Source organism: Salvia hispanica, chromosome 1 (genome assembly GCF_029641045.1).
Source record: "Salvia hispanica isolate PSC_SH4W2 chromosome 1, Shi_PSC_v1, whole genome shotgun sequence".
Taxonomy (NCBI): domain Eukaryota; kingdom Viridiplantae; phylum Streptophyta; class Magnoliopsida; order Lamiales; family Lamiaceae; genus Salvia; species Salvia hispanica.
In genome coordinates this window covers 16546771-16567421 of record NC_142692.1, presented here as the reverse complement: position 1 = coordinate 16567421, position 20651 = coordinate 16546771, and the positions used below count along the sequence as shown (strand labels likewise).

At 35.1% G+C, this 20651-nt stretch overlaps 3 protein-coding genes across 4 annotated transcripts; 2 read left to right on the top strand and 1 right to left on the bottom strand.

Moving 5' to 3' along the window:
• Positions 1-40: 40 nt before the first annotated feature.
• Positions 41-4197, top strand: LOC125221682 (shaggy-related protein kinase alpha). Of its 2 annotated transcripts, none has more exons than XM_089064636.1 (13): positions 41-262; positions 988-1177; positions 1262-1354; positions 1444-1503; positions 1614-1886; positions 2018-2092; positions 2165-2221; positions 2307-2447; positions 2544-2594; positions 3028-3123; positions 3205-3288; positions 3668-3770; positions 3866-4197. In XM_089064636.1, exons 2-13 carry the CDS (start codon positions 1064-1066, stop codon positions 3946-3948), a joined length of 1230 nt encoding a protein of 409 aa, XP_088920762.1. In that variant the 5' UTR covers positions 41-262; positions 988-1063; the 3' UTR covers positions 3949-4197. The 2 variants fall into 2 exon arrangements, with proteins under 2 accessions (XP_088920762.1, XP_047979844.1); XM_048123887.2 differs by having other exon boundaries at positions 42-262; positions 984-1177.
• Positions 4198-7427: 3230 nt separating this feature from the next.
• Positions 7428-10997, top strand: LOC125223722 (polygalacturonase At1g48100-like). The gene is made up of 5 exons (XM_048126992.2): positions 7428-8052; positions 8429-8641; positions 8729-8936; positions 9220-9301; positions 10269-10997. Exons 1-5 carry the CDS (start codon positions 7477-7479, stop codon positions 10768-10770), a joined length of 1581 nt encoding a protein of 526 aa, XP_047982949.2. The 5' UTR covers positions 7428-7476; the 3' UTR covers positions 10771-10997.
• Positions 10998-17507: 6510 nt separating this feature from the next.
• LOC125221134 (GDSL esterase/lipase LIP-4-like) lies at positions 17508-19565 on the bottom strand. Its single transcript, XM_048123257.2, has 5 exons — positions 19304-19565; positions 18762-18947; positions 18345-18508; positions 17960-18230; positions 17508-17764 (listed from the first exon to the last, which is right to left on the bottom strand). Exons 1-5 carry the CDS (start codon positions 19563-19565, stop codon positions 17529-17531), a joined length of 1119 nt encoding a protein of 372 aa, XP_047979214.2. The 3' UTR covers positions 17508-17528.
• Positions 19566-20651: the final 1086 nt, after the last annotated feature.

Genomic DNA, 20651 nt, shown 5'->3' with positions numbered 1-20651 from the left:
TTCATGTCAGTTTTTACCCCTAAAATACTTTATTTTACTATATGCTTTGGGAGGCGGAGTCATTTTCGTGTTGACTGACTCCCATCAAATAGCTGCCTGCCTATTCACATTACCCCCAATTCAAACATTTTGAGGCGAAAATCTGGAAAAATTAAGAGGAATTGGTGATTCGCCAGATAATTTCACGATTTCGCCGCTGGCTGATTTGTTGGACGAATTTTTGTCGATTGGTTTCGTTTTCGTTGGGTGCGGTTTTGGATCGGTGAGCTTACTTTTAATTTTTGTTGCGATGCGGCGCGGTTTGGAAGCCTGATTCGCTTAATAAGTCTGCGTGCTCGGATCTTCGCATATTTGTCGTTTAATTTGAGTTTCGATTGGAGATTTGGGTGGATTTGTCATTTTTAGCTGATTTTGTGGCTGCGATTGATTTTGTTCCGTTTGTTTTACCTTTTTGTGTTGGTTTATATAATTATACGGCTTGTTTTCGCCTGATTATTCTCGTTTTCGTTGGGTTTTCGCTTATGGTTGAACAAATTGGAATTATTTGGGAAGATTTCATGAAATTGGGTTTTCCGGACTTTATGATAGCTGTCATACTTCCTAGATCTCGATCTAATGCCATCGACTGTTATGTTTTTTGTTGTTATTGTTGCGATTCTAGTGAAAACTGCAAGGAATTTTATTTTATGCGCTTTAATTTTTCCGTTTTGCTTTGTAATTCTAGAGATGCTTTACATGTTTGTACTTTAAAGTTAATTTGAGGTTTTAGTTCTGTATTGAGCTATATGTGAGTGCTTGTTCAGTTTTATTGCTTGATCTGTTCACTAACTTAAAAACATATAAATTCCCGAAGTGGTGGCCGTAGCTGTGTGTTTCTTGTTGTTTGATGTAATTATTCCCTACTTTATTACGTTTTTTTGGTGGAATTGTTGCACTTTCTATTTGACAAAGATCTTGTTTAACTGAAGTTGGATTTCTTGCAGATAGGTTTTGAGTCAGCTTCTTTATCCAAGCCTGTATAACTAGTGAGAAAGCTTGCTTTGATTGTCACGATTAAAAGTGAATGGCCTCTATTAGTGTAGCTCCCCCTACTGGTGTAAGAGACCCTGGTCGAAATCCTGGTGGACTGGATAAATTGCCAGATGAGATGAATGAGATGAAACTCAGGGATGACAAGGTAACTAATGATTATGTACTCTTCTTTCTGATTTTGTCACAGCTCATTGCTTACAAATGTGCTAACTGTAATCCTATGTCATAGGATATGGAACCAGCTGTTGTAGATGGTAATGGAACAGAAACTGGTCACATAATTGTGACCACAATCGGGGGCAGAAATGGTCAGCCAAAACAGGTTAAATTCGATACTCAGTATTTTCATTATGGTAGATTTGTTTAGTTTGTTATTTTCCTCTTCATAACCTTCAATGTGTGATTTTTCAGACAATCAGTTATATGGCTGAGCGTATCGTGGGGCAGGGATCTTTTGGAGTAGTGTTTCAGGTACTGCCATTTGTGATGCCTTCTTCTTTCCTGTTTCAAGGAAAAGCAGTAGCTTCCATGTGTTCGTTTTAGCATTTCTTATATATATATATTCTAATGTTCTCTTTCAGGCCAAATGTCTAGAAACGGGTGAAACTGTTGCCATAAAAAAGGTTCTTCAAGATAAGAGGTACAAGAATCGTGAGCTGCAAACCATGCGTTTGCTGGACCACCCCAATGTTGTGTCTTTGAAGCATTGTTTCTTCTCGACGACTGAGAAGGATGAGCTTTTCCTCAACTTGGTGTTAGAATATGTTCCCGAGACTGTTCATAGGGTAATTAGACATTACAACAAGATGAGTCAGAGGATGCCAATGATATATGTTAAACTTTATGCCTATCAGGTAGGATTAGTCACTTGCATTTTTAAATAATATTTTTAGAAATCCCGGTGCTTTGTGTTCCAAATTTAATATTTATGACTGCTTTACAAGCTGAGTCTTTTCTCTAAAGCTAAAGTATCTTTTCATGGCAGATTTTCAGAGCACTAGCTTATATCCATGGTAGTGTTGGCGTGTGCCACAGAGATATTAAACCACAAAATTTATTGGTTAGTTTATTTCAAGTTAAGGCATATATCAGCAAGTAACAAACAACTTACTTATCACAACACTGTCTGCAGGTCAATCCACACACACATCAGGTGAAGTTATGTGATTTTGGAAGTGCAAAAGTACTGGTGAGCATCATTCTTTACCCCCCTCTGATGAAGACATCTTTAGGTCTTTAACTTAGTAGTGTTACTTATTGGACTCGATATGTAGGTCAAAGGAGAACCAAACATTTCATATATATGCTCAAGGTATTATCGTGCTCCCGAACTCATATTTGGGGCAACGGAATACACTACTGCCATTGACATCTGGTCTGCAGGATGTGTCTTGGCTGAATTGCTGCTTGGACAGGTTGGTGACAAAAATCTGTCATTTTAGAGATCACCTTCGACTGATTTCTTGATGAAGCTTATAATTTGCTAAACAAGAGTTCCATTTCTATTTCAGCCCCTTTTCCCTGGTGAAAGTGGAGTTGATCAGCTTGTTGAAATCATTAAGGTAATCATGGTTGATCTTCACTACTCCCTCTGGCCCAACTAAGATGACATGTTTTCCTTTTTAGTCTGTCTCATGGAGTATAAAATAACACATTTCTATTTTTGAAAAATAATAAAGCTACTTTCTCTCCAATTAATACACCCAGCCATTTTTTCTCTCTTTAACTAAAATATTTATCTCTCATTCTCTCTACATTTAATACTTATAACACATTTTCTCTCTCAAACTAAATATATTAACCAATAACTCCTAAAATCCCGGCCATGAAATGTGTCATCTTAGCCCGGACGGAGAGACTACATGTTGACAGTACATTTGTGATTTGAAACCCCTGTCCTTTATTAATATCACATTCATATTGCGTTGCTTGTCCAGTATGGTTTATGTAATATAAGATGAAGGATGGGAATTTCACGCACTTCTATATTTGTAGGTCCTTGGCACTCCAACAAGGGAGGAGATCAAATGCATGAACCCCAACTACACTGAATTCAAATTCCCCCAAATAAAAGCTCACCCATGGCACAAGGTAATGACATTTCACTTCTGCGTGTTTCAAAGATGATAATTATGTACTTCAAGCATGTTTTGACAACCTTTTCTTCTTCAGATATTTCACAAGAGGATGCCACCTGAGGCTGTTGATGTTGTTTCAAGGCTACTTCAGTATTCTCCAAACCTCCGATGCACTGCGGTGAGCGTTGCTTTATTTTATTGTTTCTTGAATACATGCATGTACAGCAATGTATACAACGTTGTGCATTTACATTTAAACGTTGTGTAAAAAATCTAACCCATGCTTCTAAAGGTGACTGAGTATATAAAATTAATCTTTGCATGTGGTTTAAGTTTCTTTAACAAGTAGTTTATGTCAAGGTTACAAAACTCTGCTACTTTTTGTTCAATTGAATTGGAAATGACATAAAATTGTGTTGTTGTGTTGTCAAGATTCTCTTTCTCCCATCTTTATTTCTATACGGTCTGGTCAATGAATCTAGAGATAAGTTAACTATGGCATTGACATGGCAACCATTCTCATTATCATTTGCTATGTATGCCTTTTCATGATGCAGTTGGAGGCGTTGGTCCATCCATTCTTTGATGAGTTGCGTGATCCAAATGTTAGGCTACCTAATGGGCGGTTTGTTCCGCCATTATTCAACTTTAAGCCTCATGGTGAGTTATCAGTTATGCTATCCAGTCTTTCTTCCCATAATTGGTGTGCCATATGCAACATCACCTAACCCGTTCCTCCCCATTCCATTGACCAGAGCTCAAGGGCGTGCCAGCAGAGTTATTGGGGAAGCTGATCCCGGAGCATGCAAGAAAGCAATGCGCATTCCTTGGACTGTAATATATTAAAGTGGTCTTCATGTTGTGAAAAGGGCTACTAACGAATTGTAATATGTTTGTAACCTCGTTCGAAGCGATGATCTTCTCTTGGTATCGGGTTTCCTTTCTTGTATTTATTAAAATTTGATTGTAGCTGCGAACAAGAAGGTTTAATTATGTACTCCATGTATCTGACCATTTTTTGTTTTTTATTATGATTGACAAAAACTGTAATACTAGTTGAAATGGAAGAAGCTCACTTGTGTTGTCTTGCCGCCCTTGTGGCTTTGAGAAGTCGCATTTCTTTTGCTGCTGTAAATGTATATATATGAAGAGAAGCTACTCGTGCTGAATTAGTTTTTGTTCGTGTAGTTTGCTAATCTCACCATGCGTCGGTTGTCGTCGACGACTAAAATGGAACAATATTTTGCTAATCGAAAATAAAGTTTGTTTTCTACCAATTGTTCTTATGATGACTTGGGGCTTTTGAATTACTCCCTTCGTTCCACGGTAGAGTCATTTTATTTTTTGCACTTGTCTTTGAAAAAAGATAGTTGTAGAGAGAGTAAAATAAAAGAGATTAATGTAGAGAAGGTTTTATCTACTGTATTTTCTCTCTTACTTTACTATTTCCCCCCTTTAATTGTCTTACTTTATTTTTTCTTCACTTTAATTATTTATAATTATTTTGTTCAAAATGAGGAAAAAAAATGAAATGACTCTACCACTGTGGAACGAAGGGAGTATTAGATAGAGGAAAAGCATCTTAATAATTAAGTCGTGGTTTGGTTGGTTAAAAAAGTAACTTGGTGGGTGAGCGCACAATAGTACTCTCTCTGTCCCTTTACAGTTGAGTCACATTTCCTTTTGGTGTTCTTTTTTTTTTTTTTTGTTTTTTTGCAAAAAGAGGTCCCACACATTTCCTTTTGGATTGTCCTAATGTAGTTGATTTTTTTTTTTTTTTTTTTTTTAGCAAAAGCAACCACCTTTCTTCTCTCTTACTTTTACTCTCTTCTACTTTATTCTCTTTTCATCTTTCTATCTTTTTTCTTTCTTACTTTATTATTCATTTACTTAATTTCACTTAGCATAATTTTTCTTAAATTTCATACCGAAAAGAAACACCCCTAATACCGAGCAAAACGGAGGGAGTATAATAGGTAGTGGTGCCACATAATGTGTAGGGTGAAGGCACCCACTCTATGTCTCTATGTTAAGATAATGCGGGGAAGAAAAGGAAGTCATGCGCGCTGAGAATGTAGACGGAAAGCCGACTGTCTCATTCATGCATTCCTACTTACTTTAATACTCACCTTCCACCTTTTCTTGTTACACTTACATATGGAATATTATCATTTACACCATTCAATATCTAACTTAGTCTTAATGGGTAAAAGTAAAACTATCCATATTTGGTAGTGCACACCACAAAAGCACCCACTTTTATAGTAATAAGTGAAATATTACAATACTTATATTTCATACTCCCTCCGTCCCACAATAATTGTCACTCTCTTGCATTTCGGTCCGTCCTATAATAATTATCACATTTCATTTTTATCATAAATGGTAAGTATATCTCACATTTCACTAACTCACTTTGTGGGTTCTACATTCCACTAACTTTTCCAACCAACTTTTCTTTAATTTTTTAAAACTTATGTCCACAATAAGAGTGACAATGATTGTGGGACGGAGGGAGTAATACAAAAGTATTTAAAATTTTTATCCTATAACTTTGTTGCATTCTTTGACAACAAATATTTGGACTAGATTTGCATTTTATCTTTTGCTTTGTTTTTTTTTTTTTCAGTTGGTAAAGTTGAAAAAGGTAAAAATGGATGGAGCAAATGTCAGTAAAGTGGTAGCTTCGAGTGCGGACTATCTTAATCATACTCTACTAGTGCTCTGTTTATGCTTTGATTCAAACCCAAGGTAAAAAAAATCTTGACACCAGTCCAAGATCTTCTGACCTTCCTAATTTTCCCAAACATAATTATACGAAATAATAAAATTTTCGGGATGCAATTCTTTTGTTCTCACTGCAACAAAAAAATAGGATAAAGACAAGTGCTATTAAGGACACTAATTTGTGTTTCTAATTATATCACCAACCCTTTATAAAATATCGTTAGTGTCCCAACTAAAATTAGAGGACATAAATAAAAACTTAAAAAAAATAGAAGATTAAGATAATTTGCTCTCAACTTAGAGACTCTTTATTTTGTATCCTAAATTATGATTATTTTTGTAAAATTTTCAAACGCTGGTAATTACATCTCAATTGTGTCTCTAATAGATAAGTTTTTTTTAGATTTTTTTTTTGTGTGAAATAAGAAATGTGATTGTTTATACTCAAATTTATTTAAAAAAATTGAATAGTAATTCTCTCTCTCTCTCTCACACACACGCGCGAAAAAAAAAGGGAAGTGCCAATATTTTGAAGTTTGGGCGGTGAAGTGCCATTTACCTTAAAGAAAACATTATAATGGAATAGAAGAATCCAAATTAAGCAGCTTTTCTTCGTCGAAAATCCCATAACCAGAATCTTGATAACGATATATATTTATTTTCAAATTTGGGTAGGGGGACCAAGACTGTAGAAATTTCTAGAGAGGAGAATAGTGGCCATTGGCAATTCATGTATCACTCAACTTTAAATTCTGGTGACGCCAATGCAAGGAATATTCAGTCATCAATTCTTTTAATTCTAGCTACTTTCTTTCCATTACATAAGATCTTCTTTTTATAATCAGTACTTTGTCTTGATATGTACTAGTATAAAATTGTACATACCACACATGTTATTATTTAATCCATTTCAAAATGTTATGGGATTGTAACACGGTACATTCCAGTATAAGTTTAATTCATTGTTTTTAGTATGTAGGCATCTATGTGTATTAATATATCAATTAAAATTTTAAGATTAGCTTTAACCAAAAAGGGTCATGGTTGACAGGGATTGGCAGTGAACCAAAACAAGTGGGAAGTTATGGGAAGAACATGCGAGTGTGGGAGTGTATCTCATTTCTTGATTTTTCCTTCACTAAAATTGACCTTTTTCTTCCACACTTATAAATCTCCAATGCCTCATTGTTAACTGGTCATTTTATTAATTTTCAACATAAATTTCATAATTCTATATGAAGCATATAACTCATGGAGAACAAACTCCTCACCACTATTGACAACAAATTACAACTCAGTTAATAAGACATTTCTCCTTCAATCAGTATCGAAAAAAAACATATTGGGGAGACTCAGCCCTAATTGCGGCAAAGTATTTTAGAAGAAAATTGCATAATTTTTTATAATAATTTTAAAAAACTTCAATATATTAATAATATACTTAACAAGCATATGAAAAGGAGAAACCAAATATTTTCTAGTCACAAAAATAGTCCATATCTTGCTATTTTTGGATTTCTCTCAAAGGAGTGCACGATTTATAACTTCTTTTTTGTACATTTCTACTTTACTTTATTCTCATTTTAATACATTTTTATCTCTTATTCTTGCAATGCCACCTTCAAAAAATTATATATAGATGAAACTGGTTTTGCATGTGAGTCATAAACAGATCAAAGCCAAGTCGAAGTTAGAGCCGAGTTTGGTTGCTCCTACTTTTCAACAAATTCAAAAGCTTCTTACAACTTTCCTAAACCTAAACCTAAACCTAGTTCATCCATCTTTTCAATCATCCATCACTATCTCTCCTTGCAAAAACATGGTGTCCCAAACTTCCTTTCTCCTATTTTATTTTATTATTATTATTATTATTATTATCGTCGCATTAATTATGCCGGAAGGCCACGCTAGACACCACCACCACCACCACCTCCACCACCGGCATTCCCACCCGGCCTCCCAAATCTCCGCCCCTCCCGAGGCCTCCCCTCCAGCTGCGCCACCTCCATCGGGCAGCGATGATTGGCGAGTGTACGACGTGAGAATGTTTGGCGCCATAGGCGACGGCGCGACGGATGATACCGACGCATTCATGAACGCGTGGGAAAACGCATGCCAAATTGATTCCGGCGTCTTGCTAGTTCCCTACGGCTATACTTTTATGATCCAATCAACTATTTTCACCGGTCCTTGTCAAAACGGCCTCGTCTTTAAGGTGCTACTACTGTCGAAATCTTGTCCCACATCGACTTGGTGAAGGTCCCATCTTATCTATATAACTGTGGATAAGCCTCCCCCTTATTAGGCCTTTAAGGGGCTGAGTGACCCATTTCTAATACTACCTCCGTACAAAAAATAGACTAAATTGTGAATGATACGAATTTTATGCATCTTGATAAGGTAAGAGAAGGGATGTAAAATATACTAGAAGTAGTGTTAGTAGAGTTTAAAATTGGTCTTTTTGGTGGATGACCAGAAGTGATAAAACTAGTCTATTTTTTTGGACGGAGGTAGTACTTCTTTTACCAGTTTTACTTTGCTCTTCTTTTTCTTGAAGATTTTTGTATGGGAATAATTTTGTATCTCCGAAGGTTGATGGGACGATAATGCCCCCGGAGGGGCCGGAGGTGTGGCCGACGGATTACAGCCGGCGGCAGTGGCTCGTTTTCTACCGGGTCAACGAGATGGCGCTACGGGGACACGGCCTCATCGATGGACGTGGCCAGCCGTGGTGGGACTTGCCCTGCAAGCCTCACAAGGCAAGATATGGTCGCATAGTGCAGGAGCCATGCGACAGTCCAGTTGTAAGTGACCCAAAAACTAATCTGTTTAGAAATGAAACAAATATGTTAGTATAAGTAGTGTAGTAATTAAGTATTGGATGGATGCAGGCGATACGATTCTTCATGAGCAACAATATTAGAGTTGAAGGAATCAGAATGAAGAATAGTCCACAGTTCCATTTCAGATTCGATGGGTGCCAAAATGTTCACATACAATCAATTTACATAACTGCTCCACCTCTCAGTCCCAACACTGATGGGATTCACATTGAGAACACCAATAATGTTGAGATATACAATTCAGTCATTTCTAACGGTTAGTATGTACTCCCTCCGTCCCACTTAAAATGCAACATTTGAGAATTGACACGGGATTTTATGTAGCATTGTTTTGTGAGTTAATGAGGAGAGAGTAAAGTAAGAGAGATGAAAAAGTAGAGATAGAGATGTTTCCATTTAAAGAAACGTTTCATTTTTAATGGGACAACCAAAAAAGGAAAACGTTGCATTTTTAATGGGACAGAGGGAGTATATATATTCATTTTATTTTATTTATTTATTTGAAACCTAATTAAGTTACTTTGTCAATTGTTTTGCAGGTGATGATTGTGTTTCAATAGGATCTGGCTGCTACGATGTTGATATTAGGAATATCACTTGCGGTCCCAGCCATGGCATCAGGTCCATTCATCTAATTACATAAATATCGAAAATCGTAAGAGTGAGTGAGATTTTATGAACGAAAACATCGTGAGTTTTAGCTATTCCCACCAAAATATATATAGAGAGGCTCAATATATAATACTTCCTTTCATAAAAATACATTTTTTTTATTTATTTTGGTCCGTCCATAAAAATAGTCTAATTCTATTTTTGGATAACTTATTTTTCTCTAATAAGGTGTGTTTCATTCTCCACTAACATACTAGCGACTTTTTGCTTTGATTACTCCCCCACTTTACCAATTATACTTTAAAACTCGTGTCATCCCAATTATCTCTATTTTTATTGACGGATGGAGTACTAATAGCCAACATTTATGAATAGAAACATAAGCAAATTGTCAAATAAATCATGGAGAATAGTCAAATTATGGTTTGTCCCTTATTTTTCAAACCTGAAATGATAAATCACCAAGTTTTAGGATTTTGCAATTACCCCGTATGCCTTTTTCGTGTTGAAACATGCCATAATGTGGCAACAAGGTCTATCTACATGGGCAAAAAACGACGTATGAGATGATCATTGTGAAATTCTGAAACTTGGTGATTAATCATTCGAGTTTTGAAAAATATACAAACCCAAATTTAATACTCCCTCTGTCCATTATTAAGTGATGCTCTTTTTTGGGACGTACCAAGTTAAGTGAGTCATTTCCTTTTTTGGCATTCTCTCTCTTACTTTATTATCTTCACTTAACTAACAAAACTCCATTTTCTTAAATCTCGTGCCCAAAAGAAATGCCTCACTATGTGAGGGATGGGGGGAATACTTTTGTTGTTTATTTGACAATTTACCTTATAAAAATTCGTATCTACCTTGTTAAAAATAAAAGGAGGAATGAATGAATTGCACTAAACATACAAAATGCATGCTTTTATCATGTAAAGGGAACATGTAAAGTATTCATAGTGTGATAAATATACAGCATAGGGAGCCTGGGCAAGCACAACTCGCGCGCGTGTGCCTCCAACATAACGGTGCGCGACTCGGTGATCAAGAATTCCGACAACGGGGTACGGATCAAAACGTGGCAGGGCGGGTCCGGGGCTGTCTCGGGCGTGACCTTCCGGAAGATCCACATGGAGAACGTGCGGAATCCGATCATCATCGACCAGTTCTACTGCCTCACCAAGGACTGCTCGAATGGCACCTCGGCCGTTCAAGTGTCCGACATAGAGTACTCGGATATCAAGGGGACCTACGATATACGGAGCCCTCCCATGCGCCTGGCGTGCAGCGATGCGGTCCCGTGCACCAACATCACAATTGGTGACGTGGAGCTTCTCCCGTCTCGAGGGGCTTTGGTTCTCGATCCCTTCTGCTGGAACGCGTATGGAGAGATGCACGCGTTGACGATCCCGCCCGTTGCTTGCCTTCTTCAAGGGTTTCCTCGCTCTGTCTTGGAGAATGATGTTGGCATTTGCTAGGATGCATTCTTATTTACTCTCTTGCTTTTTAGGGTTTCTTGTTTTTGTGTTGGAAAAATTGTGTTGCTAATTCTTAGGATTTTCTTTAATTTCTTTTGTCTCAAGCTAGTTTGTGTTGGGATTTGGTGATGTTGTGCGCGTGGTGTATGTTGAGGGTTCAGACCATTCCATGTCGGAGAATTAGAAAATGTTCACACAATATATAAATGCAGCATCTAGTCCATTAATACGAGGTATTTTAGGGAGTATCCAAGAGCTAAATTGTAAGGATTTTGCCAAAAACAGATAATATCATGCTAATGCGAATTCAGGTGTCCATTTTTTAACCCTTACTATATAAATTGATTATGTATGAAACCTAGAGACTTAATTTAGCTAATTCTTGTCCGGAAAAAATTAATCTATGAATCAAATTAGTGGACATATTGAGTGGATATGTGCCTATTTAGATCCCTATGCCTTTTATTTTGTTGTTGGAAATTCAATGGTGGATTCCACGTTCCCTTGTTAACAAGTAAAGAAAAGATGAGAATCAAGGTGTTTGGCCCTTGCTAGCTATAGTCCATTAATATGGGTTTTACCATATAAAATCTCACTACAGCAAATTCTATCGTAGTAAAATGGAGTATAAATCTAGTGTTGTAAAATTAACATTATCAATTCAGTTTTATTTATAAGTAATTATAAATAACTCCTCGAAGAAATTGTGGTATCCAAGGGATCAACTAGTACTAGTTTTTAAACGACAAATGCTACGAGGTTAGGGTTTTTCTCCTTTCTTGTCTCTATAATTTTAATTCATTATCATTCATCCCATCAATCTATAACCGTTAATTGCTTGAGAACAATCTAGTGTGTTCAATTTATTCATCATGACAGTTGTTCAATATGAACGTTGGTGATTTCGGCTTTCATTTCGTATTAAACACCCTCCAAATTTTAGATATTTCTCAGAGATATCTCGTTATACAATTTTTTTTTTCATATTCACTCATGCACACTCTACGTGACTCTAACCCTTCGATCTCATTTCAAACATTGTCGTAGAATTGTACTTCATCCGTCCCAAGATAGTTTGCATGTGATATTTCTTTTTGGCACATGATTTAAGAAATTGATTTATTAAAGGTTAAAGTGGAGAGGGAAAAATAAAATGGAGTAAAGTAAAAAAGACGAAGAGAGAGTAAAACAAAAGAGGGAATAAAGTTTTTAGTAAAAAAGAAAATCACTCAACTATCATGGGACAAACAAAAAAGGAATACGACTCAACTATTTTGAGACGAAAGAAGTAGTATATTTTTGAGATTAAATGTCTCACTTTCATTCGACATGAATTTGAAGAAATGCCAAAGAAGGTAATTTGAAAAAATTAATAAAGTAAGAGTCATATTTTTGTATATTAATTTATGAAGTACTGTAATAAATTAAAATATTAGTGAAATAAGTTGGTACTCCCTCCGTCCCAGTTTAGGAGTTAGAATTAGTTATGGCACGGGTTTTAAGAAATTGGTGGAGTGCCGAATAAATGAAATAAGATGGTGGAGTGTGTAATAAATGAAGTAAGATGATGGAAAGTGAGATGGGTTGACTTTTTGGATTTAAAAGGTGTTTCATTTTTTTTTTTGGTTTATTTTTATGTAGATAATGGCATTTGGGTGTAATTTTGATAAATAATTGAGTAAAATTTTATGTCCAAATATAGAAAATTCCAAATGTGACTTTTAAACTGAAACGGACTTTTATGGCAAAATATGACTCTTAAACTGAAACGGACTTTTATGGCAAAATATGACTCTTAAACTAGGACGGAGGAAGTACAACATAAAATCCATTTATCAAATTAAGTTATAAAATAGATAATCGAAATTATATAATAGCAGACAGACGAATGGAATGTTGATGAATTTATTTATACAATAAACATGTTACATTTAACTAGCCCATTTAAAAGTATTATAAATCACGATCTACATGACAATGCCTAAAAATGGGAATGATTTAAGCCATCATTTAATGTTCAATTAAAGTTTTCCACAAAATTTCGATCTTAAACTTTGATGAAATGAATAAGTTTGTCATCAAATTTCGCATAAAGCGACATTTTGTAGAAAACATTTAAATATTAAAAATTTTTTCATAAAAAATAATCTCACAACTTAATTCTAGATTATATCTTACTAGTATATTTCTCTCGTTCCGTTTTAGCAGTCCCAGTTAATAATGTAGAGAAGACTTCTCTACATTATTCTCTATCTTAATTTACCATTTCTTCACTTTAACTATTTATTACTCCCTCCGTCCCACAAAAGATGGCACACTTTCCTTTTTAGTTTGTCCCACAAAAGATGTTACATTTCCCTTTTTGGAAAAAGTTCTCTCTCACATGAATATAAAAATTATATTTTCTATCTCCATTTTGCACACAACACAAAACTTTCTAAAATCCCGTATCATTTTCAAAATATGCCAACTTCTCTGAGATGGAGGGAGTATCATTTTTTTTAAAGGAGTGCACGTAACCTAGCCGAACAACACCGTAGCGTATGAATTTTATCTCATATAACCCTTTCCCACATACACATGATTTTCATTAAGCGTGGAGGAAAAAAGATATACTACTGCTATAGACTATAGAGTAGAGAGGTTGGAGAGTGTATTAAAGCATGCGCGGGTGGGCCCAGATGCGGTGCTGCTACACCATTCACATTTTAATATACTACTCCATGTTTTTTCTTAATCAAATGTATGTTTAAAGCAACCACTATTATTCTTTTTCAATCTGGAGTTAAGTTTCATCAACTACATCATTCATTTCTTCACCAATGCTATTGCAAAGTTGATATAGAAACAAAACAGGTCTGATAAAAATAAAATTATGATTCAAATTGAAGATCTCCAGCGTACATAACAGCATCAGTTATAATTTTATAGAAAATGAGATTTAACATTTAATTAAATACAATACATGTGGTAGTTTAATATGCTTGAGTGGATTAATTGAAACAAGACGCTGCAATAATAACCTCTCTTGTCTATACTTTTAAAATGTGAATGTTAGGATGATAATGTGTGATGGTATTTTAATGCGGATATTAGTTGGCCAATAAGAATGTTAATATTTGGCACGAGATAATTATCACGTATTTATCACCACATGTATGTTGATGAATACGTGATAATCATCCAGATTTCATGTAAGTAATTAATGTGATGCCCACAGGTAGACATTACTTGACATGATTTTTATTGCCAATGTTTGATTACTACAAAGAGATTGTCATTTACAAGTTCATATTATAGTCCACAGACTTTAATATGAATGTTGTGTTGTTACCTCGAGATGTTAGCATGACAATTATTTCAGTTTAGTTCTATGTTCAATTATGATGTTTACTTGTACAATTTCTTCCAATATGAATAATATATCAATTTAAATGGGTTAAATTTAAGGATTAACAAAATCAAATTTTGAGTAGTCTGGGATACATAGATCTTGTTTCTCATACAGATAATAGTACTCCTGATTAAAAGAGAAGTTATGAGAAGTGAGAATGCTCGAATGGCGTAAGTCTAATGATCATCAAGTATAGTATCATGGAAGCCTTTCGAGGCACTACAACTGAAGATATCACTTAAGCTAGTGAATACCTTGCCAGATTTAAGGAACTTTTTGCGAAAAACGATAAAGCTGAGACTAACATGCTTGATCTCAATAAAGTATAAGAGCAAGGGAAACATAAAGGAGCACTTTATGCAAATGTCTCACGTTGTTTTACTTAAGCTTGAATTCTAAAGACTTGTTTGTGCATTTAGTGTTGCACAACTGGTCAATACCTCAAGAAATAAAGTAAACGACATTAAAAGAAAGTCTATTGAGAATGTTGATATGGATAAGAGTGCATTAGAAAAGAAACAACATAAGAATAATTATAGTTGTTTCCTTTGTGATAAATATGTATATCAAAAGAAGAATTATGTTAAAATCTCGTGTCGCGTAGAAAGAAAGGTGCAATTCTTGCTCTGCTCTGTTCTGAAGTTAATTTGATTTTAATCCCTAATGATATTTAAGGGAGGTAGATTCTGGTGCTACTACTCACATAAGGTTATCAATGAAAAGTTGTCTGAGCTATCGAAAAGTAATTGATGGTGAAAGATACATATAAGTGTGAAATGGAAAATCGGTGGAAGTATAGAGTATTGGGCATTGTAGATTGTTATTAAAGATTGAAAGTTTTTTTGTTTTGAAGTATACTTTTATTGTTGTCCAATTAAAGTGATACATAAAGATTAAAGTTAGGGCTAAAATGTATTAAACTTGTTATGGAAATAAGTGTAGATATCATATGAGATTTTCTATTTGTTGAGGGACCGAATAGTAATAAAAGGGTCTTATATTTTATACTCTCTCCGTCCCAAGGTAGTTGGAGAATTTCTTTTGGGCACGAGATTTATGAAATTGATGTGTTAAAGGTTAAAGCGGAGGGAGTAAAGTAAGAGAGGAAATAAAGTACGAGAGGGGATAAAGTTTTTGCCAAAAAAGTAAATAACTCAACTACCTAGGAACAACCCAAAAAGGAATACGACCCTACTACCTTCGGACGGATGGAGTATAAATATAAGCTAGGTTATAGTCCCCAGACGTCAGCGAAACGATTCAATATCTTTGTATTCTCTTGGCAGACTATTGTGAAAAATGTCTCTGATCGTCTGGAAGATCAATAACCTGTTGTGGTTACCGCATCGGAAGACACGAAAAACAAACATATCCTTACGGATCTATTTAAGTGATTATGTATTCGACTCAAATTTCATCTAATTAGATCTAGATCTATAGAAAATGCATAGAACACATAGAACACATGCTATTTGATGTAGATTTGATTGTTACCTTTTGATCCAATAATGGATCGACGTTGCTTATTGAATCTCCTGACAATCCACGATTTCTCGACCACGAATCTTTCATTCTATTCCCACGTCCTTGATTGTTCATCCGGGTGAGCGGATCTTGAAGAAACAATAATAGTGAGATGAGATCTTGGGAGAACCATACAAAAACACAAGATTGTCTCGATCTAATCATATGAATTAGGATAGAACAAAAACAAAATCCAAAACTCTAATCTCCCTAGAGCAATGCATGAAAATCGATGCAAGAGGGAGACAGAGAAGCCATGTGAATGGTGGCTAGGGCTTAGAGAGGAGTAAGATGTTAATTGTGTTCAAGGGTTTCCACACCCCTTCACTATTTATAAGATGGACTTGTTGGGCTAGAGTGAGATCCATGGAGTGATTAGATGTTGGGCTAGCCCATTAGACAATAAACTTTTTAAATCAATTAACCCATGATTTAATATATTATCCAATGGAATGTTATTTTATTCCACTAAAGAAAAATATTGAACTCCCATCTAAATCCATTAATTTAATTCTTTGTCTGCTATGTGACTTGAATTAACTTAATTCTCCAAAGAGTTTTCTAGTTTGAAACTTTATTTATTATTCATGGAATAAAATTCTAACTGCTTAGTTTTCTGAATAATAAATTCATTTTTCAAACACCTCTTGGGAATTAATCTTACCACATTAGGCACACGAATTCTATGAAATAATATTATAATATTTTCATGTTATTTAGTTACTACCACCCAAGATACCATGATTGAGTTGCAAAAAACTCTCACTTATTGATAAGTTAAAGTTGCGTCTGAGTAAATAAACAATATAAATATTATTTGCATAGACTAAGAAATACTAAAATTTCTGAAGTATATTCTTTCAGTAGATAGCAATAAAGAATATAGTTCGTGTTGATCCTTTTATTGCTTTACCACACCAGTGTCTATCTATGTTGTGAACTCATTTTTCTTCTTACTAGATCCGGTCAAGTCCCCTATTGGAGAACCCATGAGAAATCATCAGATTCCACTGCTTTAACCTTCTTAGTAAAAAACCTTAGACTTGTTTACTTATATTTCAATAAATAAACCATTACTTATATTATTTATTCTCATAATTAGGTAAACAAGTGGACGTGGTGTTTCTTGTATACATGCACAAGCTGTACAGAGGCATGTACGCTCGAAGCATCTTTTAGTATACAAACCCCATCATAACCACCATAAACCAATTTCGTCATTCAATTCAATATGGATCAAGATACACCTCCGCTCTACAGTTTCTTCTTCTTCTTCTTCTTCTTCTTCTTCTATGTCCTTATTGGTTGATAATCATAGAGAGTTTTATGTAATTGTTCATTCAATTATATTCTAACACAACCCTCCCAAAATAGACAAACCAACCACTGAGTCATGCAAGATGAGTTCTCAACCCTACATCAAATATCCACCTACCCAACCTCAAAATTGACCGGGAAAGAGAGATGCCAACCAAAGTTTGAGAATACGACAAAAATTAACTAAACTAAGAGATGAAAAAAAATTGACACTGAGCGCCGCCACTACCACCGAGTCGTGGACAACGGCACAACAAAATGGAACTCTTTGAGCGGGTCGGGATTGGCTAGCTTTTAAAGACTTGACGGGTTTTTCGTGATTTTTGTCATGAGTTAAAAATAAATGGGTGATATAAGCATAACCTGCTATATCTCAACTACAAAACACACTCTTATGCAAAATCTTCTTACATATTTTTAGAGGACTGCTAAAATATTTTTTGGGCCTTATACAACACACCCTTGTTTATCTGAATACGTGAAATGACGATTTATCAACAATAGTAAAATTACAATTGAAGCATTATTTATTACAAAAGAAGTTAAACCGGAGAGGAGGGGTTGAATATTTGTTGGAGAGAATCTGAGATGCAACAATCTTATTAGCAGCTTCAGTGTAATGAATTCCATCCCAACTTATATGGAAATCTCCCTTGTCACACACATTGTAGCCAGCAACAACAAGACACCGAATCTTCGGATCGTAGTTGTAAGGCGCCCCACCATGTCCGCAACATGCCATTGTTGGTTTCTCCAAACCTACATTCACATTCACATCTTCAATTATGTGATCATAAATCAATCTTTTTTTGAATTTTGATTTTTTCAAGAAAAACGTAAATTTTTTATTTCAAAAACATCAAACGTAGATGACACAAAATAAGATTATAACCTTTTACTATATATTTTTGATGGTTCATTAATTGGAAAATCAAATTAAGGAGAGGGCCTGACCGTAAGACGAAGAATTTGCAACGAGATTGTGCTTGATAGAGTAGATGTCGACATAGACAATGGTGGAATCCTTCATCTGGAGACGTAGTTGTTGACATAGGTTATTTAACTTGGAGTTGAAGGCTCTTGCAGCTTCATTCAACATGGTAATGCACCCATACTCATCCACTTCACTAATGTTAGGTTTTCGTATGCCTAGTTGTTGGGGTAGACAACCTAATGGCCCCGTGTTATGCACCCAAAAATTCCTTCCACCAAGTTTGTATACAGCCTAGAGAATTAATGATAGAAATATAGGAGTAATAATTAGTCTTAAAATCTGTGCCGAACTCAATCAGATGAAGTATTAATTTACAATTTACGACGTTAAAATGTGTATTCTCACCTGGATAGCATCCTTAATCCCAGAAATAAAAGAAGGGATTTTTTCAAGGACTTGGTCATAGGGAAGAGGGTTAAATGTAAGTGCAACAGTCAAATCATTCTGTCCAATGTCGAATATGTAGAGTGCATTGTTGAATCCTTCTTTGTCCAACACATCTTTTCGACCTGACTCATATAATTTGTACTTGAATTAAAAAAAATCTTTAAATACACAAACTTTAAAATGTCTATATGACTTAAATAATCAATATATTGAAAGTCAATTAAGCTAGTCAAGACTTTATTTATTTGGTACACATTTACAACAAAAGTGTGGAAAATTAAAATAGTTTGAAAGTTTAAAACTGAGTCTTTTAGTTCATATCTAAATCAAAATTGGATTAGTTAAATTGTAAAGAGAGGTAAGTAGAAGGTGTACCTTTAGAGCGGAGTTGAAGAGAGCGATTATGGAAGAGACTAAACTGATTGATTTGAACGCCTAAATTGAATAGAACATTTGGTGGAAGAATAGAGGCTCCACTCACAGCCAAATTCACCCCATTTGAGATGTCAGGTTCAAGTGGATTGAGGTAAGCTTTTAGATAATTTGTGTGCAAACTATCACCTATGAAAAAAATAAATAAAATTGAATATTTAAAGAATAAGATAGAAGTTAAATAAATTAAATTTAGTGTATCAAAGTGTATCAAAGTAAGTACAGTAGTAGGTTAGCTTGAACTTTTAAATAAATGACTAACATAATTAGGGAGATGAGTTGCTAACTAATGTTACAGATGTCAATACGAATGTCTTCGTATTGACATCTGTAACATGATTGTTGACATAGTTAACTGTTAGCAAGTTAAGATAGTTAGCCACCAAACAAGACCCTATATTTATAACATGCAATTTGAAAGTTAATTTAATAAAGAGAGTTAATTGTTGATGCAATTATGAAAATAGAAAGTGATGAGAGGTTACATAAAAAGTCGAGGATTAGACGGCCATCAGATAGTCGGCCGGTGGGCTGATGGAAGAAGGCGCGACCATAAGGGTCTCCGAAGCTGAAGCCGATTGCGGCCGCGAATCCACCAGTGTCGGAGTTTGAGTCGCCGAAGTTGAAAATCACAGGTTGTTTGCAGCGTTTAGATGAAACCAAAGGAAGACAAGACACAAGCACGAGGAAGAAAGCATTGATAAAAAAGGCTCTTTTGTACTTGTAACAACAATGCATGTTTGGCATTTTACAATGAAAAATCTACTTAAGCTATTAGGTAGGTTTCACTGTGTATTAAGCCACTGCCTAAATATAAGATAGATGAATGAATAATATATACGAGCATTTTGTCTTAATGTGACAAGTTGAAGTATGTGATCTAGATCTAAATTCCAATTGACTTGAGATACTTGTGACAAGTTGCAACGGTCAACCATACTCAAAATCTATTTCAAATAATTTATAGTAACTTGTTTAAGAAATTGTGAGTTCTTATTGGGCAAAATAATTTCTCTCTTACTTTTTTTCCTCCTCTCTTACTTTTTTTCCTTCTCTCTTACTTTACCAATTTTACATTAAAACCCATGCCATACACTAATTGGCTTATTTTTATGGACGGAGCCAACTTTATAAGATGGTCAATCAAATGATAACTTTCACATTTTTTTAACTATCTCATGTCGAGAAATTTGGACGAATTTTTATTAATCATAACTTTAACATTCTTCTAATTTCCATAAGTAGGTGAGACAAAAAGAGCCACCTTCCACGTCATACATAATTACTAATTTCACCCAAATATCTCAATTAAGAAAAATATCAACGTTATTATATACTCTTAACCCTTTTTTTAGTTAGAAGATTGACCGGAATAAGACCTGTTTTTCTAAGCAGTTTGCACTCGGGAAAAGGAACATATAGCTACTGACGAATCTTTGCAGGCAAAGTGTCACACTAAACCAACTTATTATTGACACGAGAAAACAATTGTCATTGTAATCACTTCCAACGACCACCACCAATTCTTTAAGATTAGACATCATCTTTGTGAGACTTAATGGACCATATTTGATTTAATGGTGTCTTGGGCTTCTTTGTATTCAGACCAATGACTTGTTAATTCGGGGCCCAGGTGTTAGACCCGGTTGGTGGGTGCCTTACTTACCAGAGCCGCTGGATGGCTGCAATGTTGCAACTCCACGTGGATCACCTTGCTGCACAGTTGGATGTCAAGTGTGTTTGTTGTGTGTGAGATAACTAGAGAGTCTCTCTAGTTTCTCTGATTCATTCGATACTAGACATTCTCTCTCTTCAGCTCTCTCTTGCGATTCT